This window comes from Pristiophorus japonicus, chromosome 8, assembly GCF_044704955.1.
Source record: "Pristiophorus japonicus isolate sPriJap1 chromosome 8, sPriJap1.hap1, whole genome shotgun sequence".
In the NCBI taxonomy this organism is placed as follows: domain Eukaryota; kingdom Metazoa; phylum Chordata; class Chondrichthyes; family Pristiophoridae; genus Pristiophorus; species Pristiophorus japonicus.
Window position 1 is genome coordinate 25,651,647 of NC_091984.1, and position 17,938 is coordinate 25,669,584.

At 42.5% G+C, this 17,938-nt stretch overlaps 1 protein-coding gene across 4 annotated transcripts in view; it reads right to left on the reverse strand.

Moving 5' to 3' along the window:
- tgfbr3 (transforming growth factor, beta receptor III) overlaps positions 1–17,938 on the reverse strand; it is a 285,519-nt gene that overhangs the window by 194,021 nt on the left and 73,560 nt on the right. For all 4 annotated transcript variants that reach the window (XM_070886589.1, XM_070886591.1, XM_070886590.1 and 1 more), the window contains one exon: positions 15,482–15,715. In XM_070886589.1, the coding sequence (XP_070742690.1) occupies positions 15,482–15,575 (94 nt within the window). In that variant the 5' untranslated portion in view covers positions 15,576–15,715. The remainder of the gene's footprint in view (positions 1–15,481; positions 15,716–17,938) is intronic.

The window sequence follows — 17,938 nt, forward strand, 5'->3', positions numbered from 1 at the left end:
CACCATCCAGGACAAAGCAGCCCGCTTGATTGGCACCTCATCCACCAGCTTAAACTTTCACTCCCTGCACCACCGGCGCACCGTGGCTGCAGTACGTACCATCTACAAGATGCACTGCAACAATTCACCAAGGCTTCTTCGGCAGCACCTCCCAAACCCGCGACCTCTACCACTTAGAAGGACAAGGGCAGCAGGCACATGGGATCACCATCATCTGCAGGTTGCCCTCCAAGTTACACACCATCCTGACTTGGAAATATATTGCCGTTCTTTCATTGTTGCTGGGTCAAAATCCTGGAACTCCCATCCTAACAGCAGTGTGGGAGTACCTTCACCACACAGACTGCAGCTATTTAAAGCGGCAGCTCACTACCACCTTCTCAAGGGCAATAAATGCTGGTCTTGCCAGCGATGCCAACCCCATGAACAAATAAAAAAAAACTCACTACCTGAGATACCATGAGCTATTTGTTTGATGATTTTGATGAGTGAAGATCATCACAGATCAGCTGTTTACCCACCAAGAGAGATAGATTTTCTTTATATTTCACAGACAATACCATTATGTTATTGAGTAGCATTTTATCTAAAGATTATTTTCAAATGCTAAGCCATCTTTTCAAATTGAACAAATTAAGAAACCATCTTACATCTGTGCATTTCTGTATTATGGTTTGAGAAATTAGTCAGATATAAAATATCTGGAGAAATTTGCAGCACTCAAATGGAAAGGAAATTGTGAAATTTTAAGGAGCTGGTTCAGACATCATGTTCAGTACTGTGTAGATTTCTGATCACCAAATTATGAACTTTTCAAACCAAGATGGAGGCCAACATTGAAAAAAGTAAAAAGGATGAGATAAAGGAGTTAGTGATTAGGCAACTCTAACTGAATGTTAAAAGACTATAAGAGAAAGGAAAGTCTGAGGAAATAAAGTAGTTCCATAGTTTTGAGGTCCTATGAAAGAATGAGTTTTGACGAGGAGAATAGCAATAAATCTTAAGTTCAACAAAGCAAGAGAAAGAAAATCATTTTTGATTATATATTTGAAGCTTGGGCAGAACAAAGGAATATTCAAAGAAGAACCGACAATAAATATAACAGTGCAGAAACATGCCACTCGGCCCACTGCACCTGTGTCTGCACTAGCTCAATTAGAACTATCTACTTGAAGTCCATTTTGCAGCTCTTTCCCCATTATCTTTGAGAATCTTTCATTTCAAATACTTATCCAGTTCCCTTCTAAATAATGTGATAGTCTTTGCATCAATAGACACCTGTGGTTAATCACTCTACTTTCCAATAACCAACTGTGTGAAAATATGTCTTCCAACTTTCCACTTCGTATTGCAAAGAAAATCTTGCTTCTATGCCCACTCGGTACTATTTCACCAACCAGTAGGAACAATCTTACTGTTTACCTTCTCAAAACCTTTCATAATTTTGAAAGCCATTTGGAGATTCCCCCTTCAACTATCTCCGTTTCCTCTGAAAAAAGCCTGTCATTACAGCTATAGCAGTAACAATTAAATAGAGAAATAAAAGAATGGTTCGCAATATTAGTAATCTAATTTATGAAGAAATGTTAAGGAAGTTGTAGTTTTGCTCAGGAAAAAAAAGCAACTTAAACTTGACCCAAAATGTTGAAGAATTTGTAAAGGAATATTAACATGTTCATTCTGGTGGACTTCAAATCCCAGGAGTTACAAATAAATATCAGGACTTTGGCAACAATAAAGTAAGAGGTAAACTCTTTGGGCTGGAAACTCGTGGTGATACCGGCCCACGCGAGGGTTGGAACAGGGGCGGTAAAGGGTTGGGAGCCGCGAGCGTTGGCATTTGCGTCGCTCGGTAATTTCAGTGTCCCGGTACCGGCGCGCAGTGGAGTATCTACCGGGAGCGTCACACCGGTGTGCAATGCCCCCGGTATCGTCCCGATTTCAAAATTTGTTTTGTGCTGACCCCGTAGATAACCCGTCAGAGAAAGCTGGCATGCAGAGCTGTACCAGCGGCAGTGAGTGAAGGAATGACTGCATGAGGTAAGTGTGATTTTTTTTTCCTGTTTGTGAGTTATCTTTATTTGGGGAGAGCAATATATTGGGAATGTTTTTTGTTCGATTTTTTGTTTCCAGGGAGGCTTCTCTTAGGCCACTACGAATCCAGTCCTTCAGCAACAGATAATTCAGTTGCTCACCCGGCCTAGTGCCCCAAGACAAGTGTGGAAGGCTTCCCTTAGCGCTTCACTGTCAGGGCGCGGCTGCTGAATCTTTTGACTGCCAGTGTAAACCATTTCCAGCCGCTAAATTTATCCACCGCCCAACATTACTGCCTCTAAAAACCTTCAAAGCTGATTACCAGCCCATGAAACCTTTTTCAAAAGGTAACATTTTGATCTGGACCGAGAAGGAATTAAGAAATATGCTAAGAACGCAAGCTGGTTTGGGTTAGATTATCACAAACGGACAGGTGTATTGAGCCGAATGCCATCTTCAGTTCCTAAACATTCTTATGAATTATGCCAATATGAAAGGCAAGGTGTGTATTAAAAAAATAATCAGAGTATACAATAATCTTTGATCACTTCTGTAATTGTAAATTTGGGGGAAATGGGTAACACCAACAACTTGTATTTACATAGTGCCTTCACTGTAGTAAAACGCCCCAAGGCGCTTCACGGGAGTGTTAAGACTAAAAAGTTAATAACGAGCCACATAAGAAGAAATTAGAACAGATGACCAAAAACTTGGTTAAAGAGGTAGGTTTTAAGGAGCGTCTTAAAAGGAGGAAAGAGAGTTAGAGAGGCGAAGAAGTTTAGGGCAGGAATTCCATAGCTTAGGGCCTAGGCAGATGAAGGCACTGCCACCATTGGTTGAGCAATTAAAATCAGGAATGGTCAGGGCAGAATTGGAGGAGCGCCGATATCTCGGGGTGTTGGCGGAGATTACAGAGATAGGGAGGGCCGAGACCATGGAGGGATTTTAAAACAAGGATGAGAATTTTTAAATCGAGACATTACTTAATGGGAGCCAATGTAGGTCAGTGAGCACAGGGGTGATGGGTGAATGGAACATAGTACGAGTTAGGACACTTGCAGCCGTGTTTTCGATTACCTCAAGTTTACGTAGGGTTGAAGTAATTACAGGCCTGTCAGCCTAACCTCAGTGGTGGGAAAATTATTGGAAAAAATCCTGAAATACAGGATAAATCTACATTTGGAAAGGCAAGGATTAATTAGGGACAGTCAGCATGGATTTGTTACGGGAAGATCGTGTTTGACTAACCTGTTTGAATTTTCTGAGGAGGTAACCAAGAGGGTCGGTGAGGGCAGTGCATATGATGTAATGTATATGGACTTTAGCAAAGCTTTTGATAAGGTCCCACATGATAGACTGGGCACGAAGGTTAAAGCCCATGGGATCCAAGGCAAAGTGGCAAGTTGGATACAAAATTGGCTTAGAGGTAGGAATCAAAAGGTAATGGTTGATGGATGTTTTTGTGACTGGATGGGTGTTTCCAGTGGGCTTCCGCAGGGCTCAGTACTGGGTCCCTTGCTTTTTGTGGAATACATCAATGATTTAGATTTGAATATAGGGAGTATGATTAAGAAGTTTGCAGATGACACTAAAATTGGCTGTGTGGTTGATAATGAAGAGGAAAGTCATGGGCTGCAGGAGGATATCAATCTACTGGTCAGGTGGGCAGAGCAGTGGCAAATGGAATTTAATTCAGGGTAGTGTGAGGTGATGCACTTTGGAAGGGCTAATAAGGAAAGGGTATACACATTAAGCAGTAGGCCACTTAGAAGTGTAGATGAACAAAGGGACCTTGGAGTGCTGTCCACAGATCCCTGAAAGTAGGCGGCCAGGTAGATAAGGTGGTTAAGGCGACATACAGAATGCTTACTTTTACTGACCGAGGCATAGAATACAAGAGCAGGGAGGTTATGCTTAAATTGTATAATATTCTGGTTAGGCCACAGCTGGAGTACTGCGTGCAGTTCTGGTCGCCATATTATAGGTTGCACTAGATTGCACTAGATGGTGCAGAGAAGATTTACTAGGATGCAGCCTGGAATGGAGAATCTTAGCTATGAGGACAGAGTGGATAGGCTGGGTTTGTTTTCATTGGAACAGAGGAGGTTGAGAGGAGACCTCATTGAGGTGTACAAAATTTTGAGGGGCCTGAATATAGTGGATAGCAAGGGCCTATTTACATTTGTGAAGGGGTCAATTACGAAGGGGCATAGTTTTAAGGTGGTTGGTGGAAGGTTCAGAGGGGATTTGAGGGGGCGTTTCTTCACGTAGAGGGTTGTGGAGGTCTGGAACTCACTGCCTGGAAGAGTGGTGGATCCAGAAACCCTCACCACATTTAAAAGATGGTTGGATGGGCACTTAAAAGTGCTGTTACCTGCAGGGTTAGAGACTTAGAGCTGGCAATTGGGATTAGACTGGATAACCTCTTGTTGGCCAGCGCAGATATGATGGTTAAGTACTGCAGGGAATCGAATATGGCCAGGGTGATCTCCTGGACTAGTTTCGATCGCCTGGATGAATCGGAGAGGAATTTTCCCAGATTTTTTTTCCCCCCAAATTGGCCTGGGTTTTTACATCTCCCAGAAGATCACATTGCTCCGGTTGGGATGGAGTGTAGAATGTTTCAGTGTAAGGGGTCAGTTGTGTGGGGTGGACTGGGTGCTCTTTACCTTTCCGTCATTGTTCATTGGTTTATACGTAACCTTCAGGACTGCTGACCGAGGGCTCTTTGTCGGTCAGCGCGGACATGGTCTCCTTCTGCGCTGTAAATTTCTATGTTTCTATGAATGTAGGAGGCCGGCCAGGAGTGCGTTGGAATATTCTAGAGAGTGGTGTTCATGGACACTTCACTTTCAACAATAAACCAAATTAGTAATTCTTCTAATAGAAATATTTTTGGTTTATATAGGGTTAATTTTACCATTTTGTTTTAGCCCAGCAATCCACTCAGTTTTATCAAACTCAAGGCAACTCAGGATGGCCAATGAATGCCAACCTTGCCAGTGACACCTACATCCCATAAATGAAAAAAAATGTCAATGCCAACCTCTCTCAGGTAACATTTAAAAATGTAACAAATCATTGCGATGCAGTTCACCTCTCCCTAATATACGGATGCTCCAGTTCATCCCACAAAAATAAAAAGCTGGAAAGAATTTGCACCAAGTGAATCACATCCATCTTACATGAATGTTTCTAACAAGTTTTGATTCCAGCAATGGCCCTCTTCCAATATGCACAGTTACAACAATTATTATTAATAATGAATAAATAAATCCAATTTTCAGCATTCAACTTAATTAATTCAATATTGCTTGTAGCTTCAGAAATCTTTCAGAAGAGTTCCTCCAATTAAATTAATGACTTTTGCAAGAGAAACAAAAATGACAATGAAATCCAATTCACCTTAGTTGATCATTTCTCAATGGCACTTAAGACACATATAAGATAGCAGTCAAATGAAAGCTAGTTAGTGTTGCAACTCATTCTAGGATTACAGAAGATATACAGCACAGAAACAGGCCATTCGGCTCAACCAGTCCATACCGGCGTTTATGCTCCACTCGAGCCTCCTCCCGTTTTCCCCTCATCTAAATCTATCAGCATAACCCTCTATTCCCTTCTCCCTCACATGCTTGTCTAGCCTCGCCTTAAATGCAACTATACTATTCGCTTCAACCACTCCCTGTGGTTGCGAGTTCCACATTCTCACCAGTCTTTGGGTAACAAAGTTTCTTCTGAATTCCCTATTGGATTTCTTGGTGACTTATCTTATATTGATGGTCACTCGTTATGCTTTTCCCCACAAGTGGAAACATTCTCCCTGTATCCACTATCAAAACCTTTCATAATTTTAAAGACTTCTATTAGGTCAGCCCTTTTTTTCAAGAGAAAAAAAAGAGATCCAGCCTGTTGATCATTTCCTGATCTGTATACCCTCGCATTTCTGGTATCATCCTTGCAAATCTTCTCTGCATCTCCTCCTCAGTGCCTCTATATCCTTTTTATAACTGTACCTAGTACCAAGTGTGGTCTAACCAAGGTTCGATACAGGTTTAGCATAACCTCTAGAATTAACTGTCGTGCTTGGTTAGCTTTTTATGGCTTGTCTCGCAACTTTTAGTGATTTGTGCATTTATACTCCAAGATCCCTTTGTTTCTCTACCCCACCTAGACTTGCATCCTCCAAGTAATAAGTGACCTCCCTATTCTTTCTACCAAATTGTAATACTGTACCTCACATTGATCTTTGTTAAACTTCATTTGCCAATTATATGCTAATTCTGCAAGTTTATTAAGGTCCTCCTGGAATGTGTTGCAGTCCTCCTCAGCATTTGGTGTAATTCACAAATTTAGAAAGTGTTTTTGATTCCAAAGTCTAAATAGTTAATATAAATTGTGAACAACAGTGGTCCCAGCACTGATCCTTGTGGAACACGGCTACCCACCTTCTGCCACTGTGAAAAGCTACCCTTTACCCCTATACTTTGCTTTCTGTCTTGAAGCCAGCTAGCTATCCATTCTGCTACTTGCCCCCTGACTCTGCATTCTCTGACCTTGTTCATCAGTCTATTATGGGGTACCTTATCGAAGGCCTTTTGAAAATCTAGATAAATTGCATCTACCATATTACCATTGTCTACTCTCTCTGTTACCTCTTCAAAAAATTCAATGAGGTTGGTCAAGCAAGACTTTCCCTTTTGAAATCCATACTGACTATTCATTATTATATTTTTGATTTCTAAATGTTCTTCTATTTTCTCGGAATTCCATTATTTTTCCTTGCACCGATGTTAAGCTGACTGGTCTATAATTCCCTGGACATGTTCAATCCCCCTTCTTAAATATAGGTACAGGTTGAACCTCCCTTATCTGGCACCACCCCTCGTCCGGCACCACACGCAGAACCCTGACATGAACAAATTGAAGTCCTTCCTCGCTGCCGACTCCCGCAATCGCTGGCCTGACCCCGCAATCCAGTGCCCACCCCATCCCCCCAATCTCTCTGCTGCACTCCCAGTCCCAAGCCAGCCAGCCTCGATAACCCCTTGCTCAGTACCTGTACCATCCAATTTAACGTGACCACCCCTCGTCCGGCAAAATCCCTTATCCGGCAAAGGCCAGGTCCCAAGGGTGCCGACTAAGAGAGGTTCAACCTATATTAAGTTAGCTATCCGCCAGTCCTTTGGCGCTATACACCATTTTCTAACGAATTATTAAATATGTGTAATAATGCCTCTGCTATCTCTTCCCTAGATTATTTTAAAATGTATGGATGCAATCCACCCTGATCAGGGGTTTTATCCTCTTTCAGTTGATTAGTTTATTTAATATATCCCCTCTTTATTTTAAATGCACTTATCTCTACTCAACTCATCATCCAATGTCATGCCCATCTGTTCTATCTCCCTGGTAAATACTGAAGTCAAATAATTAAATATTTCTGCCATCTCTCTATCGTTACCTGTGGTATTATCCTGTTTATCCCTTAATGGCCCTATTCCCATCCCAACCTTAATTTCTTTTTTTGATGTGCCTGTAAAATATTTTACTATTTTGCTTTTTTTCCTTGATAATTTAATTCATAGTTCCTCTTTGCCTTCCTAATTGTTTTTTTGACTTTTCTTTTCATATTCTCCCTATCATGCACTCACCTGCTGTCTTTGTACTTAATGAATGCCTCTTTCCTTACCCTCAATTGTTCCCTTATGGCTTTATTCATCCATGGGGTCTCATTAGTGTTTAGTTTGCTCTTTCCTTTTAGCGGAATATATTGTTCCTGCATTCTGTTGAACACCGTTTTAAATGGTTCTCATTGCTGTTCTGTAATAATTTTTTGCCAATATTGTTGCCAATTTTATTTTCCCAAGTTTTATTCTCAGCCCCTCAAAATCAGCTTTTCTCCAATCTATTACCCTGGTTTTCATCATACTTATGTCCTTCTCAATTATCATCTTAATGCGTATTATATTATGGTTACTATTACCTAGATGTTTCCCAACTTTTACTTCTCTATTTTTTAAACTTTTTCCCCCAGTTGTTTTTCAATTCCATTGCAAACAATACAGATTTCCTGAATTTATATTCTTGCATAATTTTATATTTATTTTCAAACTCGATAAACATTAAAACTTGAAAGATGGTCACACTTCACTAATACAAACTACAAAGCAATGAGCATACGCTCATTAGGGGTTAAGAATATTAAGGTCAAAGTTCCTCTAAAGCCTTGTGACAACAGATTTTATGATGAGGAACCAATTTTTTTTTAAATTATGCATACAATGGATGTTATTTTGATTAAAAGCAAAATTGTCAAATCCTTTGTCTGCCTTCAGAAAAAACTGGAACCCAAGAGATTGAAAAACAGCCATATAGACACTGATGTCATCCCACTGGAAAACGAAGTGTTATTGATGGAAGGGATATGAAGAACCTCATCAACAGTGTAATGACTGCAGCAGGGACAATTTTGTTTTACTTATAACAGATGTTGTGAGTTAAATATTTTGTAACAATCCCCAGCTTGTATTAATGTTTTGAACTCAGAGTATTTCCGTAGTCAGATGTTACATTTGACTGAAGTATACTGAAACAAAATAGCCAAACATCACTGGTTTTCCTGTTTTAATGCATGATAATCAATTTTTATTATCAGGTATAGCTTATCTAACACTAAATAATAGTGATTTTGTCTTATGAGGCTCGATGTCAAATGTATTTGTTTTGTCTTATAACGCCGCTGTGAAGCGCCGTGGGACGTTTTACTGTGTTAAAGGCACTATATAAATAACATTTATTGTTGTTGATTTGGTTGTGAAGCATCTGTGTGCAAAAATCAATGGTTTACTTTATCATAGCAACAAAGTACATTTATATTTGGCAGCAAAACCTAAACTCTAAACGATACTCAGAATCCTACTACCCAAATTTTGATATATTCAAATATTCCTTACAAGTCAATGTTATGCAACTGGTGGTTTTTAACCCATGTCACAAATCCAGCCTTTTCACAACTTGAAGTATTCCATTGTCATCCTTATTATCTGACCTAGTGACTTTTGAGCTCTGCCTCATTACTCAATTGCATTAATCAACACTGAAAACCATAGATCTATCTGAAACAAATTCAGCATTCATTGCTTAACATTTTACAGTACTTTCAAAAATGGTAAATATAATTTTTCATTATCATACAAACTGACACAACATTCTTACAATTCTGAGATTGACCCTTCCTGGGCCCCTTCAAAGCCACCATAGTCAGAGCATCTCCAACAATGGCTTCTTTTCCAAAACTCACACCATCATGCCTGGAATCCCCATCGAACTTATTCTTGGTTCCTTCTAGTTCCTCAACTACTTGCTGTCCCTTGGCTACATCATCAGCAAACCGAGTCCATTACTACAAGTATGCCAACAACTCTCAGCTACGCCTCTCCAAGATCTTCTCTCAATTCCTCCATTGCCGGACAACTTGCCTGACATCCAGCTCAATATTGGGAAGACCAAAGCCATCATTTTTTGCCCCCACCCCAAACTCTGCTCCCCTGCCACTAATTTCATACACTGCCCCGGCCACTCTTGGGCCGAGCCAGATTGTTCTCATCCTTGTCATCCTATCTAACCGTGAGCTGAACTTAAGATCCAATATCATGCCCATCAAAGAAATCCATGTTTTCAGTACTTATTTCCTACCTCTACAACATTTTCTGCCCCCACCAACCTCCCACCCACACTGTTGGAACCTTTATGTCACCTCCAGACAATTCTAATTCTCTCCTTTCTGGCTTCTCCACCTTCCATAAACTCAACTGCTCAAAACATTACTGCATATATCCATTCTTACACTAAGTTCCATTCACCCATCCCCCTGTTACATAGAAACATAGAAAATAGGTGCAGGAGTAGGCCATTCGGCCCTTCTAGCCTGCACCGCCATTCAATGAGTTCATGGCTGAACATTCAACTTCAGTACCCCATTCCTGCTTTCTCGCCATACCCCTTGATCCCCCTAGTAGCAAGGACCTCATCTAACTCCTTTTTGAATATATTTAGTGAATTGTCCTCAACAACTTTCTGTGGTAGAGAATTCCACAGGTTCACCACTCTCTGGGTGAAGAAGTTCCTCCGCATCTCAGTCCTAAATGGCTTACCCCTTATCCTTAGACTGTGACCTCTGGTTCTGGACTTCCCCAACATTGGGAACATTCTTCCTGCATCTAACCTGTCTAACCCCGTCAGAATTTTAAATGTTTCTATGAGGTCCCCTCTCATTCTTCTGAACTCCAGTGAATACAAGCCCAGTTGATCCAGTCTTTCTTGATAGGTCAGTCCCGCCATCCCGGGAATCAGTCTGGTGAACCTTCGCTGCACTCCCTCAATAGCAAGAATGTCCTTCCTCAGGTTAGGAGACCAAAACTGTACACAATACTCCAGGTGTGGCCTCACCAATGCCCTGTACAACTGTAGCAACACCTCCCTGCCCCTGTACTCAAATCCCCTTGCTATGAAGGCCAACATGCCATTTGCTTTCTTAACCGCCTGCTGCACCTGCATGCCAACCTTCAATGACTGATGTACCATGACACCCAGGTCTCTTTGCACCTCCCCTTTTCCTAATCTGTCACCATTCAGATAATAGTCTGTCTCTCTGTTTTTACCACCAAAGTGGATAACCTCACATTTATCCACATTATACTTCATCTGCCATGCATTTGCCCACTCACCTAACCTATCCAAGTCGCTCTGCAGCCTCACAGCATCCTCCTCGCAGCTCACACTGCCACCCAACTTAGTGTCATCCGCAAATTTGGAGATACTACATTTAATCCCCTCATCTAAATAATTAATGTACAGTGTAAACAACTGGGGCCCCAGCACAGAACCTTGCGGTACCCCACTAGTCACTGCCTGCCATTCTGAAAAGTACCCATTTACTCCTACTCTTTGCTTCCTGTCTGACAACCAGTTCTCAATCCATGTCAGTACACTACCCCCAATCCCATGTGCTCTAACTTTGCACATCAATCTCTTGTGTGGGACCTTGCCGAACGCCTTCTGAAAGTCCAAATATACCACATCAACTGGTTCTCCCTTATCCACTCTACTGGAAACATCCTCAAAAAATTCCAGAAGATTTGTCAAGCATGATTTCCCTTTCACAAATCCATGCTGACTTGGACCTATCATGTCACCTCTTTCCAAATGCACTGCTATGACATCCTTAATAATTGATTCCATCATTTTACCCACTACCGATGTCAGGCTGACCGGTCTATAATTCTCTCTCCCTCCTTTTTTAAAAAGTGGGGTTACATTGGCTACCCTCCACTCCATAGGAACTGATCCAGAGTCAATGGAATGTTGGAAAATGACTGTCAACGCATCCACTATTTCCAAGGCCACCTCCTTAAGTACTCTGTTAACCTACCTTGGCACCCAATTTCCACAACTCAAGTTTAAAACCATGGTCTTGGTATTCAAGTCCCTCCATAACCTCACCTCATCCCAACTTCAGTTTTCTGTAATTTTTTTTTTTAAAACCTGGTTTAATTCCAATTTTGGTCCATTCAACAAATGGGTCCAGATATAAAAATTAGCTCCGCCTTAAGTCAGCTTTATTTTGACTACACGCTTTAATCAACGATACAGATAGTAATATGACAGCAATTAAGAACCAGCCATATTAAAAACCACGAGATAGGGGCTGCACAGTAGCATGACACATTAATGTGCTCTATGCTAATGAGTAGGACACCAGAATTCAAATCCAAGCTTCCACTAACATGTGCACGTGTGCTTGATTATCTTGGCATCATTGCCAGCACAGTACCACGGTGCCTTGTGCCTAGAACGGAAAGAAGTGGGGGAGAGGAATTACTAAAATAAATAAAAGTCAGCACTTCAGCAGGCTCTATTAACTTGTAACTTAAGATTCAATGCATCAATTCATTCACAAAAATATCCCAATCAAGTTATAATGGAAGTAGGTGCTATGGACACTGCCCATAATAAAATTATATAAACAATTTAATTATATACTGCATGGCTATTACAATAAAAAATCATCTCCAACAACCGCCCACAAAAATGTGCAAATGCAAGTGATCGGAAATGATGAGACAGCTGTTGGGTGGGTTCACTCACTCAATAACTTTCCAGTAAACAATCCATTGGTTTTGGAAATAAAAAATAAAAACCACACACCAACTGTTTGTTGCATATGTCTTTGTAATTCTGTGCTTTAAAGCTGAAAAGCAAAAAAAGACAACTTCCACAAATCACAAAAAATCTATACAAAATGCAAGATTTTTTTATCATGTACTGTCGAAACAAGAAGTAACATTTAATTGCTGGTAAAATCTTGTCACATTGGGCCCAAGTTTCCACATGATTTGTGCCTGATTTTTAGGAGCAACTGGTGGAGAACGGACTATCTTCGAAATCGCAATTCTCCACATTTTTTTTTCTGCAGTTCTAGTCAGGTAGAACAGTTCTACTTTGGAACAGAATTTTTTCTTCAAAAGGGGGCGTGTCTGGCCACTGACACCTGATTTCAAAGTTTCCACAGTGAAAACGTACTCCAAACTAAGTTAGAATGGAGCAAGTGAAGATTTTTGTAGAACTGAAAAAACCTGTTCTGCACATTAAAAAAATCAGGCGCAGGTTACAAATTAGGTGTAGGAATGAGGGGGGGAGGAGGGGAAGGGAAGTCATTAAATTCTATAATAAATCCTTATTTATACTTATACAAATAGATCCAACCTGAATAAACATTTATAAGCAAAGAAAAGATTAAATAAACCATGTTCCTACCTGTGTGAAAGATCTTCAGGCAGGCCTTTAGGAAGCGGTTTGCCGTCGGGACCGAAGGCTGAACGGGCCGGGCCCCGAGATTTCAGGCAGGTCCCGTCCCCAGCACCAGAGGTAGGTGGCGTTGGGTCGGGTCGGGGAGAGAGGTTCGGTTCGGGTGGGCGGGGGAGGGAGGGAGAGAGGGAGAGAGGGAGGGGGAGGTCAGGTCGGGGAGGGGGAGGTCAGGTCGGGGAGGGAGGGAGAGAGGGAGAGAGGGAGGGGGAGGCCAGGTCGGGGAGGGGGAGGCCAGGTCGGGGAGGGGGAGGCCAGGTCGGGGAGGGGGAGGCCAGGTCGGGGAGGGGGAGGCCAGGTCGGGGAGGGGGAGGCCAGGTCGGGGAGGGGGAGGCCAGGTCGGGGAGGGGGAGGCCAGGTCGGGGAGGGGGAGGTCAGGTCGGGGAGGGGGAGGTCAGGTCGGGGAGGGGGAGGTCAGGTCGGGGAGGGGGAGGTCAGGTCGGATCCAGTCCGGGGGCGAGAGTAGAGTCGGGTGGGAGCGGGATCGGCAGCGGCAGACGCAGGCGGGTCGAGTCGGGGGGGGGGGGGGGGCAAAGCAGGAGCGGCAGCAACAGGCGGGTCGAGTCGGGTCCGATCGGGGAGCAGGAGCGGGAGTCGGCAGGAAGCAGGAGCTGGCCGTGGGAGGAGCCTTATTCACGCAGCCCCAGTGAGGCCATTCGGCCAGGGCTAGGGGCTGCGTGCTTCGGGCCCCTCCCACACAGTTTCGGGCGCCTGGAGCTACTGCACTTGCGCGCCCACTGTAGCGCGCATGTGCAGAACTCCCGGCACTGTTTTCGCCGCAGGGTCCTAGCTCCGCCCCCTACAGCTCCTGCTGCGCCGCGCCGCGGGCCAGAGGACCTGCAGGGAGGTGGAGAATACGGAGGGTTTTTTTAGGCGCACTTTGTGGCGCGAAAAACGGGCGCCCAGCTTGGAGGGGCGCCCGTTTTTTATCGTGTGGAAACTTGGGCCCATTATTTCAGTGCTTGGAACAGAACTTCAAAAAAGTGACATTCTAAATTAATTTGTCTTCGGTTTCTGCAATTCATTCCTTTTGTAGTTCAGCATTTCTTCTAATCCTTTTCTTTCATTTGAGTCCTCTCTTATTACTTGGTATTTTTCCTTCCACTTATCTTTTCCATTTGTCACTTTCATTCTTTCACTACCTTCAGTTAGTTAGCATTCTCATTTTTTGTGCAGTTCTTTTCTTTCAATTGTCAGTTCTGAAGTAGGACATTGCGTGCTTCAGGAATTAAGGGGTTAACAATGCAACCTGCACATCAGCACGTACGCATAAACCGCAGACACGCAAAAGTAAATCCCTTGAAATAACGTCTGAAGCGCAAGCACAGGATCAGGTTTGTGAAAGACGTGGTTTGCTAGTTCCAAGAAGCAAGAACGGCTTCAAATGTTGAACTTTGAATATTATATGAGCTCGGCATAAAATATAAGCGACGATTATGTGACGCGAAAGAGGATTAACCAATCAGCCACTGTGCACGCGGCCTTTAAACTAATCAAATTGTGCCAAAGGATTGTGCACAAGGTTGAGCATGTACCTTTAAATGCATAAAAGGTTGTTGGACAACTACGCATCATTGGACATTGACCTGGCTAGACCCAGAGCAGGTCACCTCCCCACTGGTGCAAAATAAAGACTACTTGAACTTTCGAACGCAGACCCAGTGTCGAGTGTTTATTTCAAATACTTCACTTCAGTTCTATTCTAGAATTTCATTCACTTTCACCATTAGTTTCATTCGATAGCCTTGCATTTTTCAAATCAATTTATTTATTTCTCTTTCCTGTTCTTTCACAACCAGGAAATATCAGAGAACACGTTCATTTTCAAGTTACTTTCTTAAATGTTATTTTTCCTTATTCTTTTCTATATTAGTATTGCTTCCATTATCTGGTCAGTAATGATAAATTAACAATTTGGATTTCGAGGCAACTCTAGGAACTATCGTGCAAGTTTATGACAGCTACTGTTAGGGAGCCTATATACTACTCCCACCAGTTTCCTGCCCCTTGTTATTTCTTATCCCCACCCATACGGATTCTACTTCCTAATCTTCTGAGCCAAGATCCTTTCTCAATACTGTCCTTGTGTCTTCGTTAATTATCAGGACTGCCCCTCCTGTTCCAGTCTGCTTGTCTTTTTGATGCCCTCAGGCTAATTATTCCAGGATGTAAGTTTATGACAGCTGATCTACTCTACAAATTGGTCAGTTTAAAAGGAAAATGTAATAAATATTTGAAGCAGAGGAAGATACAAAGCTATGGGCAGACAGTAGGGGAGCAGGATAGTTTTAGATTGCTTTATAAAAAAGAGACGACATTGGCGCAGTGGGCCAAATGGCCTCTTTCTATGGTGGAAATGTCTATTGTTCTATCAGCAAGTAGTGATTAGGTGGCACCAAGATTGGGTTTTAAAAGCCAGAAGATTGTGGTGGGAGGAAGGAAAGATTAAGGGGAGGTAAGGAGTTCAGTGTTTTGAGGTCCTGCAAGAATAATATATCCTGTGATGAGTCTTAATATGCAATAGTAAAGACGCACTAGGTTTTAAAACTGTTTTCAAAACATCTATGACAACAGCACTTACCTGCAGATACACCACAAAGCAACATGATGAGCAATGTTGTTTGAATTTCTTTTGAAGGCATGTTTTGAATGCAATGCAGTAATATGTTCTGCATTACAGTCCACTCTTATAGTACTCTTATCTTCAGATACAGCCAAAGTTGTCTATCGTCGTTGGTAAGATTGTACCACAGTAACTAGACTTCTCAGCAAGATAGAATGATTAAGACTTCTGATCTTTCTTTCCTTCACAAACCTAAAGGGAAAAATGTAGAGGATAAAATATAAATGAATAGCTACACTCTGATTCAAATGTATCCTGCAACATTACAATGTGACAAATAGTTCACATACATGAAAAATATTATACCCTCTGAGCAAAATGGTTCCCTACTCGCTGAAGAACTGTCATGTCTGAGAAAATCAAGAGTAGAATAGACTAATGATAGCAGAAAGTAGAGATTATAGGGCCCAAGTTTCCATACAATAAAAAACGGGCGCCCCTCCGAGCTGGGCGCCCGTTTTTTGCGCCTAAAAAAAAAACTCGCGATTCTCGAGCGTTCTGCAGCTCCTTGTCTGCCTGGCGCGGTGCCCAGGGGGCGGAGCCTACACTTGCGCCGATTTTGTAAGTGGGAGGGGGCGGGTACTATTTAAATTAGTTTTTTCCTGCCGGCAACGCTGCGCGTGCGCGTTGGAGCGTTCGCGCACGTGCAGTGTGAAGGAATCATTGGCACTCGGCCATTTTTAATTTTTGAACATTTTTTAATAAAAGCACATTGCCATCAGCACATCAGCACTTGCAGCCTTCTCACTGTTCCCTCCCCCCCCCTCCGCGGGAACAAAACGGCTGTTCCCTTCCCCCCTCCCTCCCCTCCGTGGGAACGAAGCGGCTGTTTAATTCCCCCCTCCCTCCCCTCCGCGGGAACGAAGCGGCTGTTTAATTCCCCCCTCCCCTCCGCGGGAACGAAGCGGCTGTTTAATTCCCCCCTCCCCTCCGCGGGAACGAAGCGGCTGTTTAATTCCCCCCTCCCCTCCGCGGGAACGAAGGCCTGCAGCATTCTCCGTGCCTGAAGCACTTTCACACAGGTAGGAAGATGGTTTATTTAATCTTTTCTTTGCTTATAAATGTTTATTCAGGTTGGATTTATTTGTATAATATTTGTAGAAGTATAAATAAGGATTTATTGTAGAATTTAATGAGTTCCCTTTCCCACCCCCCCCCCCCCCCCCCGCCCACCTCGTTCTGGACGCCTAATTTGTAACCTGCGCCTGATTTTTTAATGTGTAGAACAGGTTTTTTCAGTTCTACAAAAATCTTCAAACTAAGTTAGAATGGAGCAAGTGGAGTACGTTTTCACTGTGGAAACTTTGAAATCAGGCGTCAGTGGCCGGAAGAAAAAATTCTGTTCCAAAGTAGAACTGTTCTACCTGACTAGAACTGCAGAAAAAAAAATGTGGAGAATTGCGATTTCGAAGATAGTCCGTTCTCCACCAGTTGCTCCTAAAAATCAGGTGCAAATCATGTGGAAACTTGGGCCCATAATTTCCACAAAATCGGATTAACATTTTTTAATTAATAAATTTAAGTCAAGGCATAACAAAACAAATATTCAGTAATTTTCTAAATATTTTCCCTTCTGTTACAGAAGCCTTCGACTTTAAGCATTACAGTTTTAGTCACTTCTAAAACCCGAGAAGCAATGGACACAGGACTCCTACAGCCTTCAACTGTGGACAGAATTTATAACAAAAGAAATTTACATTCAACTAGTAAGTAACAGATTTCTGTAATAATTCCAACCCAAAGAACTGAATATCTTTCTGGAATGAAATACACAAAAGGAAATAAAAAGCTACAAAAACAATTTAAAGTTTTGCGAGAACTGGCTTCTAATGGACGTGCAAGATCTGCTTTTACCCGGTATTTTCTGAGAGAAAAATATTATTTTGTGGATTGCAGAATAGATTGCTGGATGGCAACATGACTTTGAGAGAACGAATTTTGAATCTTACCAAAAGATTCAGGATAGCAATCCAATGCCCCCACATAGAGCAAAAGTGCAAGATTATAGTCCAACATACCCTTAGAGAGCTGAAATGGAAGGCTTGATTTCCCGCCACCCCCCCCCCCCCCAAACCAGGAGGACCACAAACATACACCAATAATCCCCGATTCCCTGCCAAACAAACAGAAATTACTAAATATAAACAAAGCCCCTGACTGACCAGAAAGTCAGCAGCAAACCACAACTCCCACCCCTCTCAGAAGATCTCCAGGTCTGTAACAACAAATGCACACATTCTGATTATTCTACCCAAATGCCTCTGATCCCTCCAACTGAGCTAAAATAGAGGTCTGAAGGTCAACTGCCCCCACCGTGCTCGCCAACAAATATGTGCAAGATTGGAAAATTAAAGCACTTCCCCACCCACCACCCCAATTAAGAAATGAAAATTTATAACAACCCCAACCACTGAG